The sequence below is a fragment of the Falco biarmicus genome, chromosome 12 (assembly GCF_023638135.1).
Source record: "Falco biarmicus isolate bFalBia1 chromosome 12, bFalBia1.pri, whole genome shotgun sequence".
Classification (NCBI taxonomy): Eukaryota; Metazoa; Chordata; class Aves; order Falconiformes; family Falconidae; genus Falco; species Falco biarmicus.
Genome location: NC_079299.1, coordinates 27,738,928 through 27,765,235, shown reverse-complemented (window position 1 = coordinate 27,765,235; position 26,308 = coordinate 27,738,928). Strand labels below are relative to the sequence as shown.

Genomic DNA, 26,308 nt, shown 5'->3' with positions numbered 1-26,308 from the left:
TTCCTTACTCTCGTGAGGAATGTGCTTACCGTCTGCCAGCAGCCACCCAAAACCTGCAGATGCTTTTTAGTGCTGAGGGGGACCACAGCAGAGAGGACTCTGCCTTACCTTTCACCTCCTGTCCATGTGACCCTGGCAGAGGGGCTCCCGGCATTATCATCCCTAGAGCTGTGCTTTTCTTGGCTTTCCTTGCGTGTTGTAGGGATGGCAGTGCACAAGGTTTTGTGAATATCAGGTTGCTGCCCTGAAAAGTGCATCCCAGAGAAGTAAATCTGTAGTGTTCCCCTGTAATGTATGTAGCACCTTGCCACATTCCTCACAAATGACAGTTTCCAGTGGCTTTCAGGGAAGCCTAAAATACGGCTGGCCAAAGGCTGCCATGCTGCTACCTCAAGGCCCAGTGTTTAGCCTCAGCTGCCTCTGCTCTGTAGCATGAGACTGAGCCTTCTGCATTTTGTGTCCATCCCTCCTCATGGGTAAATCCAGTCCCTAGCTGCTCACAAAGCAAATGTTGCTGAGATGGCAGGAGGAGCTTGAAACTTGTGTTTTATGAGTCCTTGCTTTCTGGTACCTCAACGAGTCGATGGAGGAGGGTGGACTTAAAAGAGACGTTGTAGTGGCTGAAGCAGATTTGGTTTTAAGCAAAAGCAATTATTTGTCCAAATGAGCATCCAACTGTGCCCTTGCTTGGGGATGCAGACTGTCATCCTGGAAGCCTGGGGATAAATGAGCTCTGCGGCACTGACATCTAGTGGAATCACAACCCAGGTGCTCTCGGGAACAGCTGTTCTTTCTTCATGCGGCACACTGGAACTCCCATGACTGAGCTAGCCTGGTGGTTGTGGAGGTTTGCACCCATTCCTGTGGGATTGGGTTGATTTGTGGGTTTGGGCTTATTTTTTGTTGGTTTTGGGTTTTGGGTGGGGTTGTTTGTGGTTGGTTTTTTTTTTCTTTCTGGGCTGTTTGTCACCTCTGCTGCTTTTATTTGGTTTCAAGTCATGGTGCTTTGTTGTTTTGTTTCTTCATATAACATGCTGCTTCTGCACAGCTCAGAGTTGGATTTAAGAATAAGAATATCTTAAGAATATCTGATTATGTCTTCTAATAATTTTTACTAGTCCTGGAAATATCTTCTACTCCTGTATCATTAGTTCACAGGAAACTACAGTCCGTAGTACCAGCGACTCCCCGCTTAATAGTCTTACCAGCCTGAGGTAGAGAGGGTGCTAATTACCATGCCCAAATCTCTGGTTTTTAACCTCAGTGATGTGATGGGACTTAAATCAGAGGAGTTTGTACTTTTTCTTTTTTCTCAGTAATATTTTATCTCCTTCCCCAAACTGGAACAAATCTTAAAGTAGTACTTCCTGGTGTATGTGAAACTTGCCATTTGCCTTTCACAAATACTGAAGATGTGACCCTGTAGCCCTAGTGGCAGAAATAGTCCTCATTACCTAGCTAAAAACTGGGTAGTTTTCCATTCACCAGTGCCAGCCCATTTCTACTCTGCAACTATGTGTGGGCTGCCGCACTTGCGTTATTGCAGCTTGAAGGGACCATAAAAGGTGACTTATTTAGAGATCAAATGATAATGGGCTAAACTGTGACTTGGACTCTGTGTGAACCACAGGGAGAGAGGGAAAGTAGAAAGTCCTCTAATGAGGAGTTGCAGATTGCTTCTGTGCAGGCAGGAGAGGGAGGGAGACGTTTTGAGCAGTGCAGCTGAGGATGGCATAGGCTGGAGACCAACATGCTGGATTCAGCCAGCAACATTTACCTGAGCACAGCCTTCCTCTGGGATGGTGAAGAAGCAGAAGCAACAATAAAACGGCAGTCACACTGTCTCCCAGGGTTTGGCCTGAGGCGGCACTGCTTCTTCACTGCCCTTTACTATTGCTGTCCTGAAGTCAAGATCCCAGACAGGGACACAGAGGCCAAATAGCTCTTATTAAGCCTATTCTTTAAATTATTTTACAGCTTGATCCAGGTAAAGCCTTACCTTCTCCTAATGACCTCAAAAGAAAGATTCTCATAAAGAATAAAAGGCTCAAACCTGAAGTAGAAAAAAGTAAGTAAGCTTGTCAAGTATTAAATTAAATGAAAGTCTAGATAGATACAAAGATACTTTGTTACTGAAGTTTCTAAATTGCTTGTACTTTAGTGTTGGAAGAATATGAATTCTATGTAAATAACATTTTGTTTGCCCTTGTGTTTCGAATGAGTGCCAGACTCTGGGCATTGATATCAGCGTGTAACATAGACATAGATAGGCCTAGAAATGTAATCCCGGGACTTTTATCAGATTGCTGGTTGAGCTAAAATATAACGCAGATAGAATCTCTTGTAAATTCTGCCTACACTGGTATGTTTGCATTGCTGGGGTTTTCCAGGATAAGCATAAAATGAAATGGAATTTCAAATTGCTGCTTTTGCTGTTGTTGCCAGTTTTGATATTTATCTTCTTTCAATAATAATGTTGCTGTGTTAGTTTCCAGTATGGCTGTAGTGATAAACCCTGGTCCTTCTCAATTCAAAGATAAGCATGCAGACCTTCCACTGACTTCAGTCATACATGACTATGTTCATACTATCTAACTGAAATGCACATGGGAACATAAAATCCAAGCACTTTGCCTCCATTTGCATAGATCAAGCACCAAAGAGATAGGGGTCTATTTATTCTTTGAAGAAGGAATATGCTTGCTTCAAAGGCTTTTTTGTTAACTTCAGTGAGCTTTGGATACAGTCCTTACTGACTGCTTATCAGTTCTAACAACAGCGTATGTCTAATGATGCTCCTATTCTGTAAAATTTTATTGCTAAATGGAAACTTAGAGAACCCATTAAATAAAAGTACGTCTTGGGATCAGAGAACCATTTATGATTGTTCTCATGTATTTCTTTGTGCTACAAACTGTTTCATGTCATGGCTAATTTATTTTTATTTTTCTTATTAACAGAACAGCTTGATGCTCTGAAAAAGATGATGGAGGCTGGGGAAACTACTGCTCCTGTAAATATCCTTGAGGATGATAATGAAGAAGAAATAGAAAGTGGTAAGGATTTTATAGAGAAGGGCTCTCAAACATTGCCTGTGGTAAATCAGTAGGCTGGCATGAGCAGCTAGTATGCCCGTTACCCATATGCCCACGGTCTGTGGCAGCAGCAGTAAGTCTGGGCTCAGTGCAGGACCACTGATCTCCAGCCTTACCATCTCGTCTCAGATACATACCGCAGCTGCTCCTGGCTCTGTGGCAGGCGGTGGTAGGAACGTGAGCTTGGGTGGTAACTTCCACTTAAAGTTCAAAAGTCATGTTGGAGCAGCAACCAAATCAGATTTTCACTGTGTGTGTGTGAGAGAGACAGACTGGGAAGCTATGATCTTTGCTTTGTAAACAGATTTTGTCAGTATTTTTACTACTTGTGTCAACATCAGATTGGATTATTGCATTATACTTTATAAGGATAAAATGAGGGATAGGATTTTTCTTGCCAAACTTTGGGTATCTTCAGTGTAAACTTCTAGCTCAGAGCCAGTGATGTGGAATGTGTTTATGGCCAACAGAGAAAAATAGACATATCTAGGGTACGATTCACCTTGTCTGTTTTAAATGTCCACCTTCAGAAGAGGTGAATCATGCATTACCTGCAAGTGACTGAACCATGGTACTGTCCTGTGACCCATGTCATGCCTCTTGGTCCTCTCCTTGAGTTCCCCCCCACACACACCCCCAACCAGTACAAAGCCACTGCTGTTGCAGTCAGTAGAGGTCCTCATGAAAAGATATTCTTTGTGATGCAAATCTTAGTATCTCTCCTTGCAATGCTAAAAAAGGCTGAAGTACAGTTATTTTTTGGAGAAGCTTCTTGGTATATTTCTTTCGGTGATCAAGGAGCATGGAGGAGATTCTGTTGTTTTCCAGGCTGATTTCCATTGGGATACTTATTTCTAATAGTGTTGTTATTGTGCTGTGTTATTAATTATGTGCTAGACTACCAGGAGGCTCAAATAAATGTTTTCTAAAATTGTTTAAATCCATATGAATAATGTGATTAATGGTTTTGTGTTTGTAAAAGGACTTTTCAGCTTCGAGTACACTAAATTCTAATGGAAAATCACCTTAAACACAAATGAAAATGATTCCCTGTAATAGGGGCACATAAGGAGGCTCTAACAATACACATGAGAAGCCTGAACACCAGCAACTTTTTACATCTTTTTTCAAAGAACTCTGTCTTTATTTCTTGTTATTTCCCCAAGCCTGTTGGGTTGGTAGGTTATTGGTTTCTTTTACACTTCCGCTAAGCAAATTACGGATTCCTTCAAAAATACAGTAAAAATTTCTCTTACTAACCACGTCAGAGCTGTAAGAATCTCAGGCCTTAGCTGTAATTTACTACTGATGCTTGGAAATCTACTACCCTGGATTTTATTTCTTGTTTTTAAAAAATGCCAAACCCAAACCTGTGTATTCAACTGTCATTTGTTTCACCTCTCACAGAGAACCAGCAGTTGCTGTGTTTTTTGCACTGATCTTTTTTTCTTTTCTGTGCAGCTGACCAGGAAGAAGAAGCTCATCCAGAGTACAAATTTGGAAGTGACCTTACTGTTGATGATTACAGTCAAAAAGAAGCTGTTGCCATCAGTGTCAAAAAGGTGGGATTTCTTCTTACATACATTTCTTTGGCAGCTTTCTGTGGTGATGGGTGTAAAAGACATTTGTTTTGTGGAAGCATTGCAGCACATGTTGTCAGAAGAGTCAAACCCAAGATCTTCACCAGATTCCTAAGCTCTAGGTTCACGAGAAGACAAAATTTTGTAGTCAAAAATGTTCTCTGCTTGTTCAGGTAGAACATTTATTGAGGAAACAGAATTGGAGTAAACAAGTGGAGGATTTGAGCAAAAATGCTAATTAAAGGCAGCAAGCAGTTTTCAGTTCCTACCTCTGATCTTTGAGTCTCAGTTGTGGAGCCCTAATATGAGGTGGAATACTGGCTTCCTCGCTCAACAGTGGTTTTTGGCAAGGCTGCATCCTGTGTCTTTGTTACAGGGATTCACTGGGTCGTTAACACTTAGGGTAGAATCTCCTTTCCACCGACAGCAATGAAGGCCAAGTAGGACAATCCTTCTCCAGTGGGGTGGTATGGCAGTGAGGCTGTACCAGAGCGCCAGCTGGCAGACAGGGTAGAAGTCCCCTTTATTCCACTTATATCTGATATAGTACAGTGTATCAGTCTGTGCTCAGTAACTTGAATATTACTTGGCAGTAATTAGATACAGGTTATTGGAATTCAAAAATTAAGCCTGCTCGGACACTGAAGGCATTATTGCTGCTTGCTACAGAAAAAAATCCACATGTGAGTGCGAAGGTACCTTACCAGATCATGCTCCTCTGTCACTCAATTGTTTTGGCCACTTCTCTCCTGTCTTGGCTACCTTTGGATCTTACTCCAGATAGAAGTATAGGTATGAAAATCTTTCACAGCACAGATGGCCCTTCGCAGTATATCTCTAGGAGTGTCACTGAGACATCAGACCGACATTCTTGGTATCTCTTCAAGTCAACATCTTTGCTTCTTCAGAACTTTGATGAATCCTCCCACTGAAGTAGCATTTTAAGTTCTTTGCTTTAGGGCTGGTTTCACTTACTAAGTCAGCTGGTCCTTAACTACCTGAGTGTTTTGGGATTTAGGTTTTTGATGATTTTTTTTCAAAGTAGTCACTCATCCTCAGCATATGTCCTTGGGTAACTTCTCTGCTTCTTTGCTGATCAGTGGCTTGATCTTTATTCTTTAGGAATGTATATTCAGTGCCAAGTCAACATTTATCGGTCTAAGATTCTCAGTAGTGGTAGCTTGTAATTGAAGACAGACAGCAGACTGTCCCATTCCAAATAACATCTTGAGACAGGCCTTTTCCAAATGCGGACATGTAAAGCACAGTTTACCACAGTCAACCTTAAGCTTTCAGAGCCTGGGCAGTTTGCATATATGGATCTGATGATCTTTTGTGTTGCCTGGGTGTGTCATTCTTTCATTCTTTGCTGAAACTTCCTGACCCCAGCTTCTAGTGATAGCACTGGTTTGGGCTTAACTGTCTGGCATCCTCCCTCCTATTCCCATTGCTAGCTATCTTTTGAATTTCCTATCTTGTGTACCCAAATTTGGAAGAAACTGCAAATTTTTGCAAGTGTATGGGACAAATGAGCTACACAGGAAGGTGGAAGAGGGTATACTTTTTGCTAAATGCATTAACGTTTTGAGGATTCTTTTTTTTTTTTTTCCTTACTGTGAGTGTTTCCTATTGCTTTTTCTTTGGGTAATGTATATATATTTTTTTCCCTTAGGCTGTTGAAGATTCTGAGCAAGAAAACAATAAAAAGGTGACACATAGGATGTTATGTAGTTTATTGCTTTATATATAACATACATATTACTTGCCATGCATTCTTAGTGATTTAACAAATTTATGCTCAGTTTCACTGCACCTATAGAATATTTTTGAAAGTGTGTCTACCTCCTTTTGTCCTTTTGGGGTTTCTTCTGCTGTACTTTTATATTTGGGATAGGGCTGTCAGAAGAAGTGGGGACAGACAGTGTATGACTTTTGCCAGCTTAGAAGTGCCTGCTCTTTATCTCAAATGTCATGCACTGGGAAACAGCAGTTCTTTGAATGGTGTTGAAATGTATCATCCCTGCTTCTTTTTTTTTTTTTCCTTCTTCCCTTACCTTGACTGCACTTTGTTTTCCTCTCTCTTTTTCTTCCTTTTGCTTTCCCTTGGACTTCTGCATTTATCTTCTCCCAGGAATCCCTTCTGTAAGACTCTTCCTACCTCCCACTCTCCTCCTCCTCCTCTTCTCTCATTAAAGCTGCTCCTATTCCTAACCACGCTTTGTTTCAGTCTATGTTGTTTTTTTCCATGAGTTCTGCTTCTTTTCTTGAGGGGTGGGGAGGTGTAAATAACAGAGAGAGACCAACTTTCCCCCACTGTTTTCTGTACCCCTGAAAGGATCGTGTGCTGTTGTAACCATTCCTTTCTTTCTGTAGGCTTCTGTAGGCTTTAAGAAACATTCCATCCTTACCCCTTTTTAATTAATAGTTTTAAAGTTGTGGACACTGCAAAAAGTATAGCCCATTTACGCTAAAAAATTATGGGTCTGCAAGTAATTAAGGTAGAATCAATGACCAAGTAGGTTGTCTTAGAACATTTTCTTAGAGCTAGTGTGTCAGTAATATGGTCTGTAGTCTGCAGGGTACTACTGCCTTGGCACTAAGGCATGCATAATCTGCCTTGACTTCCTTTTCACTGTGATTCATTACTTAGACGTTTATGTATCAAGATAGTAAAATATGATTAGCAATTCTAAGCAGTCAGCAAAAGGCATTGTTTTTTAGAAGGTGGGTGGTCAGTTCTTTCTGAATTATTGGCCTTCCAAAAATGAAGACACTGGAAAGGACTAGTTCCTTTCAAGAAATTTGGCCTGAATTTGATCTAAACTCTATTAACAAATATTGACATAGTGACAAAATAAAGGCTTGCGTTCACCTAATAAAGGGATGTACCGTTTGGCATATTTAAGGAACAGATCTGTGAACCCTCAATTGGAGGATTCTGAAGGCAGTTGGATTGAGCCCTGGTGTTGAGCATTAAAATATGGTATCAGTTTGATTTCATGGGCCACTGGAAGTCTAATTCTGTCTAAAATGTACATAAAACAATGTGTACCTGGACTCGTTCTGATAACCTGGCTATTCTATGTGGTCAGGAAATGATGTGCCTTGTGGCTATAATTGTCTTATCGTATCCCATATATTGTTTACTTCACATAGTATTACTTCTTGGAAACATGTCCACACACATTCTTTGTCTACATGCCCATAATGGTGGCAAGTAGTTTCACGTTTCTTTTACTCTCCCATCTCCTGAGTAAATGAGTTGCAGTAGTATAGGTTCTGTGAACTGCATTCTTCTTCTGTGAGAAAGGGCTTTGTGGTGCTTCCTGTTATTGACTGTTTCCTGATACAGTAATGAAGGAGAGCTTTCTGACAAATATTAGTTGCATTCTGAAAATAAAAAGCTGTACTGTAAGAATTTTTGAATATACTTAATGTTTCCTTGCAGAAGTTCACTGTTAGCCTACAGTAGGTTAGATTTTTTGGTACCTGGTTCACTGGTAGGAGAACAAGCAAAAATGTTTGTGGGAAAATGCCATGACAGTAAGCCTTGCTGAGTTTGCTTAGATTGACAGAGATCTTTTCTTTTCCTTTCCTTTCTTTCCATGAAAAGAATGTGTTTCAAAGTGTTTTAGGGAAGGGAGAAAGTTGGACGGGTAGATCCACATAAGAAGCGCTTCCTATTGTGGGTTTCTAGCAGATGAGATACTTGTAGAAAACTTTAGAAGTTCTGTTATAAATGTAATGCATCTTTATGTGAATGATGGATTCAGATTTTTATCAGTTCAAGTGGCTAGGAATATGAGCTTGGTACTGTGTCTCTTGTTGGTCATGTGACATCTCTTTGTCCAGTGAAGGCTGTAATCCTGATATTTCAGTCTGCTTTTATGAGCAAAAATTAGCAATTGAACCTATTCGTGTTTTGATGTTGAGAAAGTTATACTCAGTACCAGCTATGCATTACCCCACAACAGTTGCTATCAGAAAATGTGTATTAAATCACAGTTCTTAGGTATGTGTTTGACAAAGATAGATCATTATCTGCCACCATTGTTCGAGCTGTTGTAGTATTTATCTTCTATCCCAAAGTTACCCTACTAACATCATGTAATATTTAGCCACTACTTAGGAGCTTTTCTGTCATCAGTCCTCTTGCATGCATCCTGTAACATTGATAGTGTTTGGTGCATCTATCAGTAAGAAAATAAATGTTAATTTGTGACATTAAATTTCCACTTTTATTATATTAATTTGCACTTATATTTAACTTCCTGCAGATTTGGGTATTATTTTGTATCACATTTGAAAATTCCAACAACGGTGTTTGCACACACAAATAGTGATTATTCTTTTTAATGTGTTTTCAGGGTTTAGTAACTGTTGAAGATGAACAAGCATGGATGGCATCTTACAAATATGTAGGTGCCACAACCAATATACATCCATATTTATCAACAATGGTCAACTATGCTCAACCTGTAAAATTTCAAGGTTTCGATGTAGCAGAAGGTAACATAAAAGGTTGAATGAAATAAAAGTATTTGTCTGCTTATTCTAGGTAGTTTTTTAATCTCTACATTTCCTGAGTTTAGAAATGGCTTAAGACTTTTATAGTTCCATGACCATCATCAGCATATTTTAGATCTCAGTTTCCTTGAATGTAAAGTTAGCATGTTATTCCATTGGTCATCCACATGGAGTCACTAAATTACTGGGAGAATGTGAAGCTGTTGAGGTTGCTTATATTCCATAGGCCTTTCCAACTAAACTGCTGGGTTTAGTTCACCTTTCTGTACAGTAAGGTGAACGTGATTGTCAATGGTCAGCAGTTAGCTCAGCTTTCATATTGCACACTAGACCATTTATCATGTTGTTTTGCATTATCTAGCCACACAACACAGACTCTCAATAACAGCTTTGTCCTAAACAAAAAAATGAAAGTTTTGTTGATTTCCCAGGAAGTGAAAAAAAAAAGCCAAGTCAGAAACCTTATGAAATTTCTCTTCAGTATAATTTGATTCTATGATTGACAGGTAATGGGGAAACAGACCAGGATTTGCTATATCCTGTTGTTACGTATAGCGCATGATTTTGAAATTTGATTCATCATTGCAGAAATGTTTTTAAATGTCTTGTCTGTTCTTTCTAGAACGTAATATTCATCATAACATGTCCTCCTTCAATGAGTCGGTTGGTCTAGGGTATCTGAAGACCCATGCCATTGAGTTTGTGAAGTATCCTTTTACCTCCTCATACCGCGTCTCTGCTACTGCCACAAATAAACAAGTGTACCTTTCTAGATTTACAGTGTTCCACATCTATAAAGGAAAAGCGAAGGTAGCTCACAGGATGAGAAATAGTAAGATTAACGTAAGAAAATTGAAGATACCAGGATATGACCATACGTTTCTATGATGTTTTTATTTCATTTTCCTTGATGAATTATACAGTTATAATAAACGACAAATGAGTCGGATATACCCAAAGGGAGGCCGAGTGGATTCCAGTAATTACATGCCTCAAATTTTCTGGAACGCTGGCTGCCAGATGGTCTCACTGAACTATCAGACCCCAGGTAGGCAGCAACGACCAGTGAACCTCAATTCTAAAGAATGGCTTGGGTAATAATTCTCAAACAGATGCCATGGATTTGCTTCTGGCATTTTTTGAGGAAACAGGCATATGGCTAAATTATACAGTGGGGTGGAATTACAGAAGCGTAAGACAAGGACCAATAAAAAACCTCACATAGAAGGAGAATTCAGTCCACTTTCATGGAAAAATAATAAGGGTATGTAACCTTTCACATAAATGTTTAGTAACAAAAAGTGTGTAATTACAGGGAAATCACTGTTTTCACAAAACACAGCTTTGGTACAGTTGAATGCACGTCTGCAAAGTAAAGATGGAGGAGTATGCAAATTAAAATGATAAGAAGTAATGACTGTGTGCCAGGTTAATTTCTAGACCAGTTATTGTGAAGTGTTGGAGTCATGTGTTCAGCATCAGAGAATGGGGTCTGACATACCAGCTGAGAGAATAATGCAAGGGAATGTAAATGCCTCTCCACCGTGTAAACTGAGAGGAGATGTACCGTTCCTGTTCAGTGAAAGTATGTGTATAACTCACAGAGCAGGATTTGTTTTGTTTTGTTTTAATTAATTTAGGAATGTCTTCAGTCATATATGTACCAGACCAGTTTTTCCATTTTCTTTCCTTCAGCTGTATTAGTGCTTTTGTGCTTGCTTCCCTAACCCCCACTCCCCAAGCGGTGTCTTTGGTACTGCAGACGCTCCTAATGATCATACCCTGAGTTCTGTCCTGCAAAGCTTTGCACAGACTTCACTAGCTGAGGGAGCAAGAGAAGGCTGTACTCCATGGAATACACTGCTTGTAAAGCACTCCACTAAATCCAATATGGAGACTGGCAGCAGATATGCAGGCTTCACCCTGCTCCGACTGCCTTTGCCCACTGCATGTCAGTCTCAACCCCTTTTTTATTGCAAAATAAGAGTGGTAATTGTATAATTGGAAGTGAGAAGCTTTCCTGTCTTTAGTCTTCTGTGATCCCACTGTGCTGTCAGACTGAAGCATAATTGAGGAAATACAAGTTAAGGCTGCCCAGTAAAGCAAATAATAACTGATACGAGTATATGAGAATCTTGTATTTTGCGTAGCAGAGAACATACAGAAAAGTTTTTGTTCCCTTTTGAAGGTAGAGTCTGTTGGGCAAGAAAATACCCATGTTATCGCTAAACAAGGATGTTGTAGTGTAATTAGAAACCTCCAGGAAAACATTTTAGTTTTTACAAAGTTTGGGAGAGGGTTGGATGGGAGAGGGGGTCATGTGTTTTACTATCTGTATTTATATACAAGTGCTGTAATAATGCACTGAGTAAAACTTGCATGCTTTAAATGTTGAAACTAAGCAATGCTGCTGTGATCTTTGTGGTTTCTTTTTGTGATATTTTATTCAATTAAGCCTGTAGAAAACTAGTGCAATACTCATCTCACCTTCTTTAAAACATCAGAATACAGACAGCTTCATTGGAGTAGTGGTCTATGGTCATTGTAAACAAATACATACTTCTAGGTTGTCTCACCTAGTATGTTTTATGTCTGCCTTAGACTGACATTAATTGCAATTAAAGTGCCTGTATTCCTCTGTTATGCAAAGTGATTCTAGATCGCTAGCAGAAATGGAGACATCCGTACTGTAGATACCAAAAGTTGGATGATGGCAATCCTATCCCAGGCACTTGACATGACCACAGTCTGATGTTCTCTGCCTGCCGGCTGTGTTTGAATTCAGGGAGAGACTGTTTTCTCATCACAGCTTAAAATTCAGCTTGGTTGATAAGCTGTTAATACTGTGAAGAAATCTGAGGTTTTCTTACTGCTTCCTTTTATTTCTTAGATGCGTGTGGTTTATCTGCATTAAATTTAATTTTTATTTAAACTGATTACCCTGGAAAAACAGCCTTATTTTCTTTTCTAAAAAGGATTTTTCACGTTCTGCATTATTTAGAAGGAAACAGTAATTTTTTTTCTCTCTTGACAGATTTAGCAATGCAGTTGAATCAAGGAAAATTTGAATATAATGGATCATGCGGGTGAGTGACATGATTTAAACTGGTATCACAGTGTATCAGAATCCTTTACTATGGTTTTAATAAAATTTTGTCACTATTGATTATGTGTTACAAAACAAAATAGGATGCTAGGTGAAGAGTAGAAATTAGCAGAACTCTGGGAAAATTATCCTCTGCAAGAAGGTATTCTGATGAACATCCTTTTTAATTGTACCCAGTTTTTAAAGATGAGATAGAAGAGGCTTTTTGTGCTAATTATGAAGTTTGTGAATACCATACACAGTTACTCAAATAAATCTTCAGCTTCTGTTCTTAATCTTTCTTTGAAGATATGCCTTAGAATGCGTTTTCATTGCACAGTTCACAGAATTGCCAAATCTACTTGGACAGGTTGAGCCTTAATACATGGGGAATGGTTTTTTAATCAGTGTACTTTAGTTGGAGAGCAGTTTTCACAGAACATACGAAAGTGTTTCATCTCTCTTAAGTTCTTGCTCATGACTTTTGCATGGAAAAGGATGCTCAAGTGATAGACTTTTTTTTCCTCTCCAATGTTGAGTTTATACTTTAATAGGATAGGCTGATCATTAACATCAAGAGAAAGAAGTTTGATGAATTACAGGAAATGACAGTCCAGAAACACATTAAAATCTGTAGACTCATCCTGGGAAGAAACAACTGTTTATTAATGCAAATCTTACTGAGAAAGAAGATCTTGAGTTTGATAAAGCTTGGTAAAATTCCTCATCTGTGGTATGGGCAACATAGTGCTTTGCCACTCCATGCTTTTATTTCAGTTGTGAACTCAACAGATAGAGGCTCTTAGCTTGGATAAAGGTGCAGTCTCTTGTCATTTCAATCAGAATAACAATAGAAGAAAAACAAAGCCTTTTTATGGCAAAGCGTGGTTCCTTTCTTGTTTGACCAAAAAGCCCAGTAAAACAGCACCTACTTACTCTTGCCAAATTCTCTGACAGTCAATCATTATCAATTGAATTCTTTTGATTCTTATGTCAGTTTTCTGGTGTTACAGTAATGCATGGTAATATAGTGGTAATATTTTGTTAGACATTATAAATATGGTGCTGTTTCAGTCACAGAAAACACGCAGAGCAATGAAAAGAAAAAAATAAGTTTCCTTCTATCTGTACTGCTTTCCCGTCCCCGTCCCCCCTCCGATTTACAGTTTTCATGCTGGTGAAACAAGATCAAGTGACTCTAGCATTTTCTATTCCAGCAGGCTGGAAGCAGAAACTAAAGGTTGTTTCTGATAGTTCCCTTCTGCCCATAACCTACTTTAAATTAATAAAACATTATAAAATCGCACACATTTATAATGTAGGAAAAATGAGGAATATTATTTTCCTAAACAGAAGGCATGTTACGAAAAAATGGGAGTAAACATTGACATTCTTTCCGTTGGAATTTTTCCAGCATTTTTTAATTATTTCTGAAGTCTGTCTAGGCCTTTATAACATTGTGTACCAGTGATTCACTAAAGAGACTTATGATGGATAAAAAATAATCTTCTAGCAGCTGTTGTCTGTCAGGGCTGCAGAATTAGCAAGATGACTCCAGTTACATGTTTTCTTCCACCAGTGGAAGAGAACCTCTGTCATGTGTAGCACAGCAGTGATCAACTGCTATTTGATTTTGATGGCAGAATCTTTGGGTTTTGATTCATCAGAGCACGTATCTGCTTCATTGATATGTTGATCCAGTGTATAGTCCTCAGGGATGTATTGTAAGTGTTGTTATGGTAGTACCTTTCATGCTACTATAATTAACAGTCTGTCAGCACTGACATTATCAGCTGTTTCCCCCAAGGTTTTATAACTGAGATGAGAAAATTAGCTTCAAGCTGAAATTTATTGTATGAATCTTGACTCTATGTATAAACTGCTTCATTTTAAAAAAATAAAATCGAATAAGCCCTCTATATTTTTCCAAATAAAGAATTAACACAAATGTGAGAGCATCTAATTTTCATGATATAACTCACTGTATATTTAAAATGTATTATTCAATTATTTTGAAATGTCCTTGATTATATTACATGTATTTTCATCTTGAAATCCGGGGTTGATTTAATCTCTCAGTAGCTGGTAATTCAAAATGAAGATTAACATTTATCTGTATTCCAGACAACTGTAATATTTCCTTTTACTTCCTCACACTTGCAGCTAGAATAATAGTTTGTATTTTACAGTGCTGTAGGAGAATTCACTGTTTAAAGCTGGAACATCCATTTTATTTGTATTTAATACAATTTTAATTTGCACATAAGACTAATACTCTTTTTTTTCTTTTCTTTCTTGAAATAAGGTATCTACTTAAACCAGATTTCATGCGACGACCAGATCGAACATTTGACCCTTTCTCTGAAACTCCTGTAGATGGTGTAATTGCTGCAACATGTTCTGTACAGGTAAAACAGCAACAGACAAACTTCTGTCCTCTTATTGCCTCCAAAAATTACATTTAAATCTCAAAAGAAATAGGGTATCTACAGAAAATGTGTTTGGATTGTGTGGATTTCATCAAAATATTTTCATTGTGGGTTTTTTAGGGTTGGGTTTGTTTTTCGGGGGTTTTTTTGCTAGTTTAGACATCTGTTTACTTCATCTGAGTGGAACATGATAGAATTAGAAATGGTTTGTTATTACACATTATCACTGAATTTTAACCCACCTCATGCTCTTTTTGAATTGCATCAGCCTACAGAAATGAACAAATGAGTGAAGTTCATTTCTGTGAACAGTATGAAATCATACAAACATCACTCGTCACCGCAGAGTGAGGGAGGAATATGGGCACATGTGGACAGGATATTTTCAAAATAAGTAGAGACAACTGGTTCATGTGATGGGAGATCATTACTTTGGAGTTATTTATGAGTAATAAAGTCCAGAAAATGTCTGTTGTAGTTCTAACGCGTGGTTGGGTAATCATGTTTTGGAAGGAGGCTGACAATTGTAAAACCTGTTTTGTGACTTGACACTCTACTCTTTTTGCTTAAATACGCCATGTGCAGCTTAACCAAAGACTTAAGCTATCAGTTACCACTTTCTATTGTGCAGCACGGAAATTGCAAACTCTCTCTGACTAAGGTTTCATTGGGCATTCTAGACATTTACCTAAGTTTCATTTGCACCTCCAGAAGAACAAAAACTTTTTAAAATATTGTTTTTCTTTAATGACAGCACAATCCCTCCAAGAAGGAAGGGGGATCTAGTGCTGAGAACATAGAATTTTTAAGTATCACTAGAGATAGTTCTTCGAGCATATATTTTGCCACTCCTTCTTGTGTGACTAAAACTAGTATAAAATTCCCTATAAATTTTGTTACAAAGGAGTTGAGTGGACCAAACCAATGACGGTACCCCTCAGCCACATAACTTTTCAGATTTGTTATTCGGACTGTTCCCTGGAAGAATGTTAGATCATGAAAAAAAAGGACTTGAAATGAGCTTAGGTCTGTGAAGTCAAGTTTCCATTTTTTCTTCCCTCCTTGGTCATAGTAATGAAAACATTAGCTGTATTTTAAAGTAGTATATCATCTTGATGGAATAAATTTTTCCCTGGAGTAATCATCTGCTGTGGCGAGATTAATCTTGATTTAGAGTAAAATTGCAACAAGTCTCATATACATAACAATATGGAGAAGCTGTGTGGGGGTTTTGTTTGGTTGGTTTTTAAGCGTCCTGCACTTCCCAGACACATAATATGGAGTTAGACTGACATATGATTAGTTTAAAACCTTTACCTAAGTGAAAGAGCAATAGCTTCCTTTCACCTCTTTGTAGTCAAGACATCATATACGACAGTGCTTCCAGACAGAAGGTTTAAAGTTGCAGAGCAGCAGTGCCCAATCTGATTGTGTCATTCAGTGTCTTTCAGTAATACAGTGAACGCATCTGTGAGACATTGGCTAATTGGGCTGCAATCAGCAATTACAACTGTTAATATCATAGCGCAATGAGTGCAATCATTTGAAATTAAGGATATATTTAAGGTCTTATCATAAAAGCTTTTCTGAAGAAGTGTGATTTTAGCAGTAAATATACTTTTTTCATATGATGAAATAAATAGATCTGTTCTGTATAAAGCATTTTTCAGACTGCTGTGAATAAAAAAATATGAATGTTTCCAGTATTCAAAAAATGCTGTGTACTTTGTATTGCTTTTCCTTACTGCTCTGTTTTTATGTTGCAGGTAATATCTGGTCAGTTCTTATCAGACAAAAAAATCGGTACGTATGTAGAAGTGGATATGTATGGTTTACCCACGGACACGATACGTAAAGAATTTCGAACACGCATGGTGATGAACAATGGTCTGAACCCTGTTTACAATGAAGAGTCATTTGTATTTCGAAAGGTAGGATATTCGGAAAGCACAGTCCGTGGTTGCCAGCGCTTTTGCACATGAGTATCCTTGCTCACTTGAGCCACCTCTCCCAGCTTCAGTCTGACTGCTCACATGAATAAGAACTGCTCCCATGAAAAAGGGTTTGTAGGGTTCCTGTTTACTAAAGTAAACAATCTAAAGCTGAAATAAGCTTTCAGGAGGCTGTTTGGTTTTTGGTTTTGGTTTTTTTTTAATTTTCAATTGTTTTATTTTTCTAATGGATAATCTCTGTAGCTGTCACATGATATTTTTTTTGTTGTTGTTGTTTGTTTGGCTTTTCCCTCCCCTTTGCTTCCTCCTCCCACTTGGAGGTAGCCACCTCCTCCGTGGCCATGCCTGTGTTCAAGGTATGCAGTCCGCTCAGAATGAGCCCCCGCTGGTGGACACCATCATTCCTTGGAGATTTCTTCTTCCCTGCCCTGGCAGTGGCTGCTATCTTGCACTGTTCCTTCAGCCCAGAGGGCAGGTGAGATGCTGCATCCAAAGCTAAGGTCAATGTTATTACATGGAAAAGTTGGAAGGGTGCTGTGTTCCTCAGATGTGTTGCCAGCTCCCTCCTTCAGTAGTCCATGTGCCTCATGTACCTTTTTCTTTATTATTTTTTTTTCAATTAACAAAAGTAAAACAAACCTTTTTTTCTTGGTATGGGGGATTTAAAGAGAGATCAGTCGTCTGTGTTCAGTTTTTATCTCTCAGTCTTTATATATATGATACACATATATATATTTATTTTTTTCTGTTGGCTGGAGTTCCATCCAGACTACATGTGTTAGCAGTGCTGTTTGATAACGTCTGTTTTGCTTACACCTGTTTTGTTGTCATGCAGAATTGTTGCTTTTATTCCAAAGTGACAAGACTTTTCCAAGAAGTGATAACACTTCACACTTGGGTATATTACAGACATAATCTGTTTTCTTAACAATATAACCAGTTTTTATTAGAAATGTAGTTAATGCAAGAGGTTTTTCTGGACTCAAATATATTCTCAAACGAATGTGATTTTAAGTGCTTTCCTCTGTATATGAGGAGGCACAGGGAAGATGCTTAGATGTACAATGACAGGCAATCATGCTGCCCATCTGCTGCTTTCTGATTTCTTAAATCAAAAGGCCCATAAACTACAGGGTGCACACAGCTTCAACCTAAAAGGGGGGTGGCGTGGGTGCAGTGGCTGATGCCAGTACTCTTGAGACTTTCTGCTCTACTCTGCAATGAACAATTACATGGTCGCACATTCTCTTGAATAACTTATACTGCAAGTCAGCCAAGAGATTATTTTTATTCATCTCAGGCCCTTATCATATCAGGCTTAGCCACTGTAATCAAAATGTACACTGATGACCAGGTAGATGAGTGGCAGAGACACAGCAGGAAGAATTCCTCTAGTTGGAGGTGTGAGGTGCACAGTGCTAAAATGTCACTAGGGTGAAAATGTCTGCTAGGATACTATAGAACAAATTAATGGAGAGGGAATGATAAACTTAGTCCCCAGTTCTGCTCCCTAGCAAATCTATATGAGGCCATCATGTAATGAAAGATGTACTGATCTATGGCCTGTAGAGGAGAGCTCTTACCTGCCCTGTTTGGCTTACACTGTTCTCCTCAAGCTGATGTTTAATCCTACACGGTTGCTTTCAGGTAATGTGTTTGATTGTTTTTCTGTCATGTTTTCTTGTTTTTATTTTAGTTAAAGTTTCAGTCGTTCTAATCTTAGTTCTGTGTTGTCACTCTGTTGTGTAAGGAGGGGATGGGTATGAGTGCTGGTGGTAACCTGTGCTGGGAGTGCTAAATTATAACCAGGTAGAGTGGGATATCCGTGAATAGCTCAGATGGGTATGGAGACGAAAAGTGTACATTATTTTGTGCCCTCTAAGACTGAAGATGAAAGCTCATGGAGAAAGTCTTAAAGGGAGATAGTAGATGCAGTTTCCTTACATCTTCCCTTTTGTCCCAGAAGTGTTGATGAATAGAGCCAGGTAGGCAAGGAGTGGGAAGACCTTTCCCAGCAGACAACTGAGGCAGGCTGGCAGGGAAGCTGCACCTCTCTGTTAGGCTGTCTTCTCACTGCTCCACGCGCAGAGGCAGCACCTTTGTTCCAGGGAAGGCAGCAGATTTTTTTTGTTACTCTTTTGGTCGGTCCAGATGGGGGCTGACAGATGCAGATAGCTGGCAGCATCCCTGCCCACCATGCATACATACCATGTACCCTTCATGTCGTGAGTCCAGCACGCCCACCTCTGCTGGCAGCATGCCATTCCAGCCGGTCTGTCGCCCTGCCCTGATCTCCGTCTGCTTCTCCCCTTTGCAGAACCCATAGTTCAGCATGCATCCCCATCCGCTTGTGCTTGCGCTCTTTCCATTCTTTATGGCCCTTTTGGATGCATGCCAAATCCCATCTCTCTGTCATAATTCCTCCTGATTCAGCACTACCTACCCTTCGATTGCTGCTGTATCTGTCATTTCCCATGTAGTATTTTCCTGCCTTCTTATCAATGTCACCAGTCTTTGGTAATGAAAAATAGATATGCAAAATATTTAGCTAGTGTAACTGTAAGCTGCAAGATTTGCATGTTCTGAAATGACCCAGTATTTAGGGCGAAAAGAAGCTTTTCTAGGAAAGAGTCATCTTGAAGTGTGCAGTTTGCAGGGAATGACGTTATCTTACAGTGATGATAGTCTGTTTCTGGCATACAAAGTAAATGGTTCAAACATGGGAGGCAAAGAGGGTGCTACTGTATTAGAGTCATTGAATTTCTCATTTTCTGGCTTTCCAGGTTATTCTCCCTGATCTTGCTGTCCTGAGAATAGCAGTGTATGATGACAATAATAAGTTGATTGGTCAGAGGATCCTGCCTCTGGATGGTCTGCAAGCAGGTTACAGGCACATTTCCCTTCGGAACGAGGGCAACAAACCACTCTCTCTTCCAACGGTTTTCTGCAACATTGTGCTTAAAACATACGTGCCTGATGGTTTTGGAGGTGAGAAAAACCTGTGTCTCAGTGTGCTGTAGTTCTTGAGTGCTGGTATGGAAGTACTGAAGTATTGCAGAGTAGACAGCCAGAAGCAGACATGCAATGCTGGAAGATGGGAAGGATTTAGTATTTTAACTCCTTAGAAGCCCTGAATATTCAATTAAGAAATCAGCTTTCGGACCAAATGCCTGCCTCCATGTTCATGATAATGATACATATCTCTTAAATGACAAAATAATATGGAAAATAAGCTAATACTACTTAGCTCAATTTAATTTTTCTCTGTTGACACTTTAGGAAGATTTTGCTTTTGATTTATTTTTTTGAAGTAAGTGTTTTCTGACATATTTGCAAGGTTAACATACTTCAGCTATATTGCTTGGCATATAGGTGGCAACAATTGATGCAGAATCTACATGTGTTTTTTCAAACACACCACTTCTGTATTCTTGGGAATATTGGCATATTGTTAAAAATGGACAGTGAAATAATTTACCACCCAAAACCTTTCTGCATTTTTCTCTCCCAGTTTTACATGTGTTTAGAGCGTTTTAATTATTTTGGGGTTTTCAGGAAAGTCATTTTTCATGTGAGCCATTTCCATGATCAGGTTGGTAGAGCTGTGGTCATTTATACTGAGCGTATAAATCCACAATGTGTATAGGAGCAAACAGCTGAGAATAACCATTACAGCACTTAATTCAGTTTATATGGGTAAGTTCACCCTGAGGGTGTACCTCTGGGAAAAGTTTTCTTCACTGCAGATGAAATTCACTTGTACGTTAAATATTTAAATCATTTAAAACTCTACAATAGGAATTGTGCTAAATGTTAATGCTCTGACTGCAGCAAAATGAAGTTCACCTCAAAGCAGATTGGTGAAACATTATTGATAAAACAATGTGTTGCTCTTTGCAAAAGTGATTTCAAACCTGCTGTCTATGCAGAGAATTACTGTCACTTCTCTGAGTGTCATTTCTGTAGTATGAACTGGAGAAGAAGAAGGCTTACCTAACATGTTAGAGAGTTTATCTTCAAGTTGGTGTTTGCTGGTATTTATCCAGGCTTTTAAAAAAATGAACAGGCATAGAATTCAGTAGCAATATTTGACTGGAAAAGTTTAGCATTTACAGAAATATATGTTGTTTATGCACAAAATCCTGGTTGCTGGCCAGTCGGCTGCAGTTCTCCCACAGGTTTTGGAGTACTACTTTGCCTTTGTGCAGTGTGTTTCGTCTACAGTATTTAACTTCAGGGACTTTGTCTCAAGATAAATGTAAGCTTCTGCTTTAGCTCAAGATTCTCGAGGCAGTAATTGAACCATGTATCTAAGGGACACATTTAAGCATGTACTTTAATTCTTTCCTGAACTCAAGCTTTTGACAGTAAATATTTTCAGTTAAAATACTTTCTAAACATGGGATCGATGTTTTTCTGAATGATACCACACTTTTTCTGAGAGTAGAATTTAAACTTAGCAGAGTTTGATGTGGCTGAAGCTGCTGAGTGTGGAGAAAATACCTTTTTATTTTCTTTTTTAAACTGCGTTTTACAAATTCAGATGTGAAAGACTTGATTTCAAAGAGAATTTGAATGCTAGTTTAGAATTTGCAATTTGTGTGCAGTTCAATACTGGTAGATCTACTACGTAGCCAACATTTCTACACACTGCTTATCTGGTAGAGGTGAGGACATAGTACATTACTACTCATAAAGTAACAGTGTCATTACAGTAGAATGCTACTAGAATGAGAGAATTGTTTGTCATCGTATTAATATGAACTAAATGAGTTCAATTATTAGTTCTCCTCTCCCTTCCCAGATAGTTTTGATGTATCTCATGTATTTTTCTGATTAATACAGAACAGCAGCATGATGAACAACTGGGAAACAACTTTAGACACTCGGGTGGAATCATTAGTATTCTGTTGGCATGTGTTTTTTAATTACTTATCATCTGCAGTGAACCTTTCATTGTTTTATGAGCTATCATTAGGACCTTCATGGCTGTTTTAGCAAACCTGTAGAAAGGTATGGCTCAATTCAATGCCTAACTTCCTTTTTTATTTCTCTTTTTTTTTTCCTGTATGAGTAAGATTTAAAAACTTGCATCACGTAATAACTGGAATGGGTAATGCATTGTAGGCTTTAAAAGATGCATAATTTTATTTTTCATATAGCTTAGTAATTTATTGTGGTTTATTTGCATCAGCTACTCTGTTCCCAATAAAACACAATACTGGTGCAAATTAATGTAAATGAAGCAGCATTCTCCAAAGAGAAGCTTCTATAATAGAAGTCTGTGCGTAAGTAAGCATGGCTACTTCGGTTAATGGTTAGAGTCCTCTGTAATGTATTCTTGCAGTGATTTTTCCTAGTTTTATATTTAATTGTGTTTCCTCTACAAAATGCTTTTCCCCACCCCCACCTTACCTCACTAGGGAGAAAGAAAAACGTAAGCAGAGGACAAATGACAATGTGAGAAACAGTGATGAGTCACGTCCCACTTGTAGAAATGCTGAGCCTTTGGTGATGTGCTTGTATGGTTAGTAATACAATTCACAAAGGTCTCGCTCTCCCAAACACGTTAGTCATTTTTACCTTGAAGCTTGTGATAATCAGGTTCCATTTTCAAAAGACACATCATGTTAGCAGGGTAGTCCTGGATTTTCACTGAGGAGTGCATGCAGGCCAAGGACAAAAAAACATGCTTACTAAATTAGGCAAAGGGGAAACAGACGGTGCTGAGCTACAGGGCCATTGTTAAGGCTGAAAATAAATTCTGCTTGGTTCTTGTGTATATGAAGTAAGTTTCAGAAGACATCGTTGGGTCACAACAGTTATTGGAGACAACCTGTTTGTGTAGATAAACAGAGCTGTTGGGGATAATGCTGTGCATTTTATACAGTTGCTGTCAGAATGGGAGCCCTGCCTGTGCTTTTTGGTTTTTTTCTTGAGAAATGCATCCAGTAACTTCAGAGGGACATTTCATAGAACAACTTAGGTTGGAAGGGAGATTATATGGTCCAGCCCCTGATTTGAACAAGAAGGGTAGCAAGTTTTTTCCAAAAGCTTTTGATGGGATGAATATTTTTACAGACCTGGTCAGTGGACCAGCTCCTCTGTGTTGCGTCATTGTAAGCTCACTTGGAAAATGGCTGAAGAGATGACATGAAACATGGGCAAAACTCAAATGATGATGAAAACTGTGAGTGTCGTAACTGTCATTGCAGAAATAATGGTCTATTATGCTAGTGAGACCATCTAGAATATAAGGGTACAAAAGCATTTATCTTTTACTCATAAGCAGCCAAAAATAGGGCTGTGCAGCATTCTGCAGAGAAACAGCCTCCTAGCAAGTGAAGCGCTGTCCAGGGTCCTCCTAATGGTCAGGGCAAAAAAACAGGTTAATTAAATGACTGACTTTGTAGTGAATGATGAGTCAGTCAGTCTGCAGCAATCAAACTTCCTTTCTTAAGTTAGTGCTCTGACAAGGAAGACTTATTAACTGAGACCAGTGACCCTTTTCTCCATAGCACTCAAAGTTTCGGAGGGATCACCAAAACAGGTCACTGCTGTGGTCTCTGCATGCATTGTTATTGTAGGTACTGAATTTAGTTTAATTTGTAAAATAATTTCTTGCTGTAGAGGGCCTCCTTTGCCATTTTTTAATTCTTTGACTGTTGAAATAAAGCATGGTAAGGGATTGTCTTTGTCTTCCTGTACACTGATGCTTGCACATTCATAACTGCATATGGAAAACAGATTCAATGATCTATATGGTGTCTGGTACTGGGTGGTGCTATAATACCACTAGTGGTGCTGTGTTCACATGTAAGATTCAAATACTGGTCATTATGGTTCAGAGAAAAGCCATTTCACAGCCTATCATGTTCCAAACATGGAGCATCACAAGGCGAGTGAGAATAGATTTCCCCGATTGCTGAAACCCAGCTGAAACTGCTATTTAGCTAGGAAATATAAGAGCATTTTCTACAGTTCTCTGCAGTCCCAAGTCAGTCAACACCCCCTCAAACAGCCAAGAGACAAAGTTGTTAGATCAGGAGATCCCATTCTCATCTCAAATTCTAGTGTCTTCAACTGGGAGTAAGTTAGAGTAACTTTTGTCTGATGGCATGATTGGGTTTTTTCCTAAATAAGGTACCTGGATTAATACCACTCCCTTGATGCATGATGAACTGATTCATGTTCCTAATGTGTTGAAGTGCTGTGGCAATGAGCACTTTCAGTCCTGCCAAGCTCATTATGGAAAGTTGGACTATTATTGCAAGCCAAGGCTCCTGACAACCGGGGTAGAATACAGCTCTTGTAAAAGATTGATTTCCAAATGCCTTTGAAGATCATAAGTTGATTATTTTTTTTCTTACAGATATTGTGGATGCTTTATCAGATCCAAAGAAATTTTTGTCTATCACAGAAAAAAGAGCAGACCAAATGAGAGCTATGGGTATCGAAACTGTAAGTAGAACTTAATGACAAATACAGCCCATTTATGTGCATGCTATGTTCTTTTTTTAAAAGTAAACTGGTCCTTCTCCAAGCAATGTATGTTACCTTCTCATTTCTCATTTTCAAATATAAGCCTCTTTGTCCTGCTCTGAAATACATTGGCTTATGTTAGTTAACATTTAGTAAAATACCATTCGCTAACTGACTTTTTATGGATTGTGTTAACATGTCCCTTAAAAGGAGAAATTTTAAGAAATGAGAAAGGAGCCATATTTTTGTAAGTAGCCATTTAGAATAGGTTACAAATACTGTACTGAGTATATTGTTGTTTGAAAGTATGTTGCAATTTTCATAATTATGTTTAAAGTAAGGAAGTTCAGCAATTTCCCATACCCCAACTTTTATACTACAGGTAAAACAGCAATTAATTTATTAAGATGTGACTGTTTCTTTCAGAGTGATATAGTTGATGTACCAAATGACACTTCAAAGAATGACAGAAAAGGAAAAGCAAATAATGCCAAAGCCAACGTAACGCCTCAGAGTAGCTCTGAACTTCGGCCAAGTACCACTGCAGGCTTTGGCTCTGGGACCGATGCTAAGAAAGGTATACCAGTCATGTGCCACTCCCTCAGGTCTGAAGTGATTTGGGAATCACGGAGAAGTACTCATTACTCAATTATAGTTTGGCAGTTCGATTCATTCTTACCCTTTTAGAAGGTAACTTCTTTTGCCACTGAGAGTGGTCCTTGTCTAATTGCAAATATATCTTTTATATTACTAGAATGGCTGTATAAAGCCAATACAGCTGTATTTTACTAAGTGACCTCTTTGTGTAGCTGTATACCTACTGCCAATAGTAGTGACCCCCAAGACTTGGAGTATTTTACTAAAGACTTACTGGAGGAATGACAATAGGAATGACTATTTTCTCGTACACTCCACAGAAACTCCTCTGCTTTTTTTCTCCCTCCACAAATCCCTTGGCAGAATTGCAGATTTAAGTAATTAAAGGTATTTAGAATTCATTGGATTCCGTAGAGATTTCCCAACAATTAGAAAGGTTTTCAATGTGTGGTTTTACTCTGTATAGTGATTATGGGAAATGGCATGTTTATTGTGAAAAATACCCATATTAAATGTGCTCATTTATAAGTGAATAAGTATTTTTTCCTCGCTATTCACTGTTCAGTCTACAAAATCATCTTCCAGAGTCAAATGGGATTATTTGTTTCTCATATATCATCACAGGAAACGAAGATTAAGTGAAAGAACAAATTTCTACAGCTGAATGAAACACAATAAATATTTCTGTTAACGGGCCACAAGAATTAGAATCTGGTTCACTCTCTCTCATCCACCTTGGCCCAAAGGTATTGATAGGAGTGAGAAGGAGCACTGACTTCTCTTGTTTTTAAACTTAAGCAGACATGGCTGAATACACACATGTGAAGGGATCTCTTAAGAAACAAGATGTTTCTCTGGAGTCACTTTTGGCAATAAAACAGGTTGTCTCTGGCACCTGAATTCTTTCAAAGTTCTTCCCTGGTGTAAAACCCAGATTATTTTTATGCAGGGAGGTGTTCTCATATTTCATGTAACATCACCAAGATGCACAAGTGTTAGTTTTATTGTGCACTAATTAAGCATAAAATTTGCTGGAGCTGGCAACTACTTCCTGGTTGCCATGGAGTCAGACCCAGTGAACAAAGTAAATGAGTCTGTGTTTTAAAATAAAACCCTGAAAAAGTTTGTTTAGAACACAGTGCGCCTGATGTAGCCCTGGTCTTAAACTGAGATTTCAGATGTTACGCACTCTTGTCTGCAACTATTTTTATCCACATTCTAGCATGTTAAAATAGAGCTGTTAATTTTTAGATCTCATGTAAATATCTTTACTTTGTATTACTTTTCTTCATGATCTTTTAAGATCTGAATAATTCTACCTTTGTTAAAATGCACAGCTTGCCTCGCTACTAGAAATTACATATCCAGCAAGATAGGGTGTCTGTGGAGGGCTTTCAAATGCATGAGAATGTCAGGGTTTGCGTTTTTTTTCTCTGACTTTCAGTAAGAGTTAAGTGATTTGTGTGTTTGAAAACTTCAGCCTCTTATCTGTGCCTAAATCTGTTCCAGTCTCATTTACTAGGCTAATGTTAATGCCATGTAATTTAGCAGAATCTTATGC

At 38.6% G+C, this 26,308-nt stretch overlaps 1 protein-coding gene across 7 annotated transcripts in view; it reads left to right on the top strand.

Annotated features, from left to right (window-relative positions):
* The window catches only part of PLCB4 (phospholipase C beta 4), a 208,953-nt gene that overhangs the window by 148,878 nt on the left and 33,767 nt on the right, over positions 1–26,308 (top strand). For 6 of the 7 annotated variants that reach the window (XM_056357317.1, XM_056357322.1, XM_056357319.1 and 3 more), the window contains 13 exons: positions 1,978–2,068; positions 2,961–3,056; positions 4,557–4,657; positions 6,348–6,383; positions 9,043–9,184; positions 9,825–9,909; positions 10,126–10,250; positions 12,237–12,288; positions 14,593–14,695; positions 16,483–16,647; positions 19,452–19,656; positions 24,041–24,129; positions 24,577–24,727. In XM_056357317.1, coding sequence (XP_056213292.1) covers positions 1,978–2,068; positions 2,961–3,056; positions 4,557–4,657; positions 6,348–6,383; positions 9,043–9,184; positions 9,825–9,909; positions 10,126–10,250; positions 12,237–12,288; positions 14,593–14,695; positions 16,483–16,647; positions 19,452–19,656; positions 24,041–24,129; positions 24,577–24,727 — 1,441 coding nt within the window. The remainder of the gene's footprint in view (positions 1–1,977; positions 2,069–2,960; positions 3,057–4,556; positions 4,658–6,347; positions 6,384–9,042; positions 9,185–9,824; positions 9,910–10,125; positions 10,251–12,236; positions 12,289–14,592; positions 14,696–16,482; positions 16,648–19,451; positions 19,657–24,040; positions 24,130–24,576; positions 24,728–26,308) is intronic. The other variant, XM_056357323.1, reaches the window with a different exon arrangement.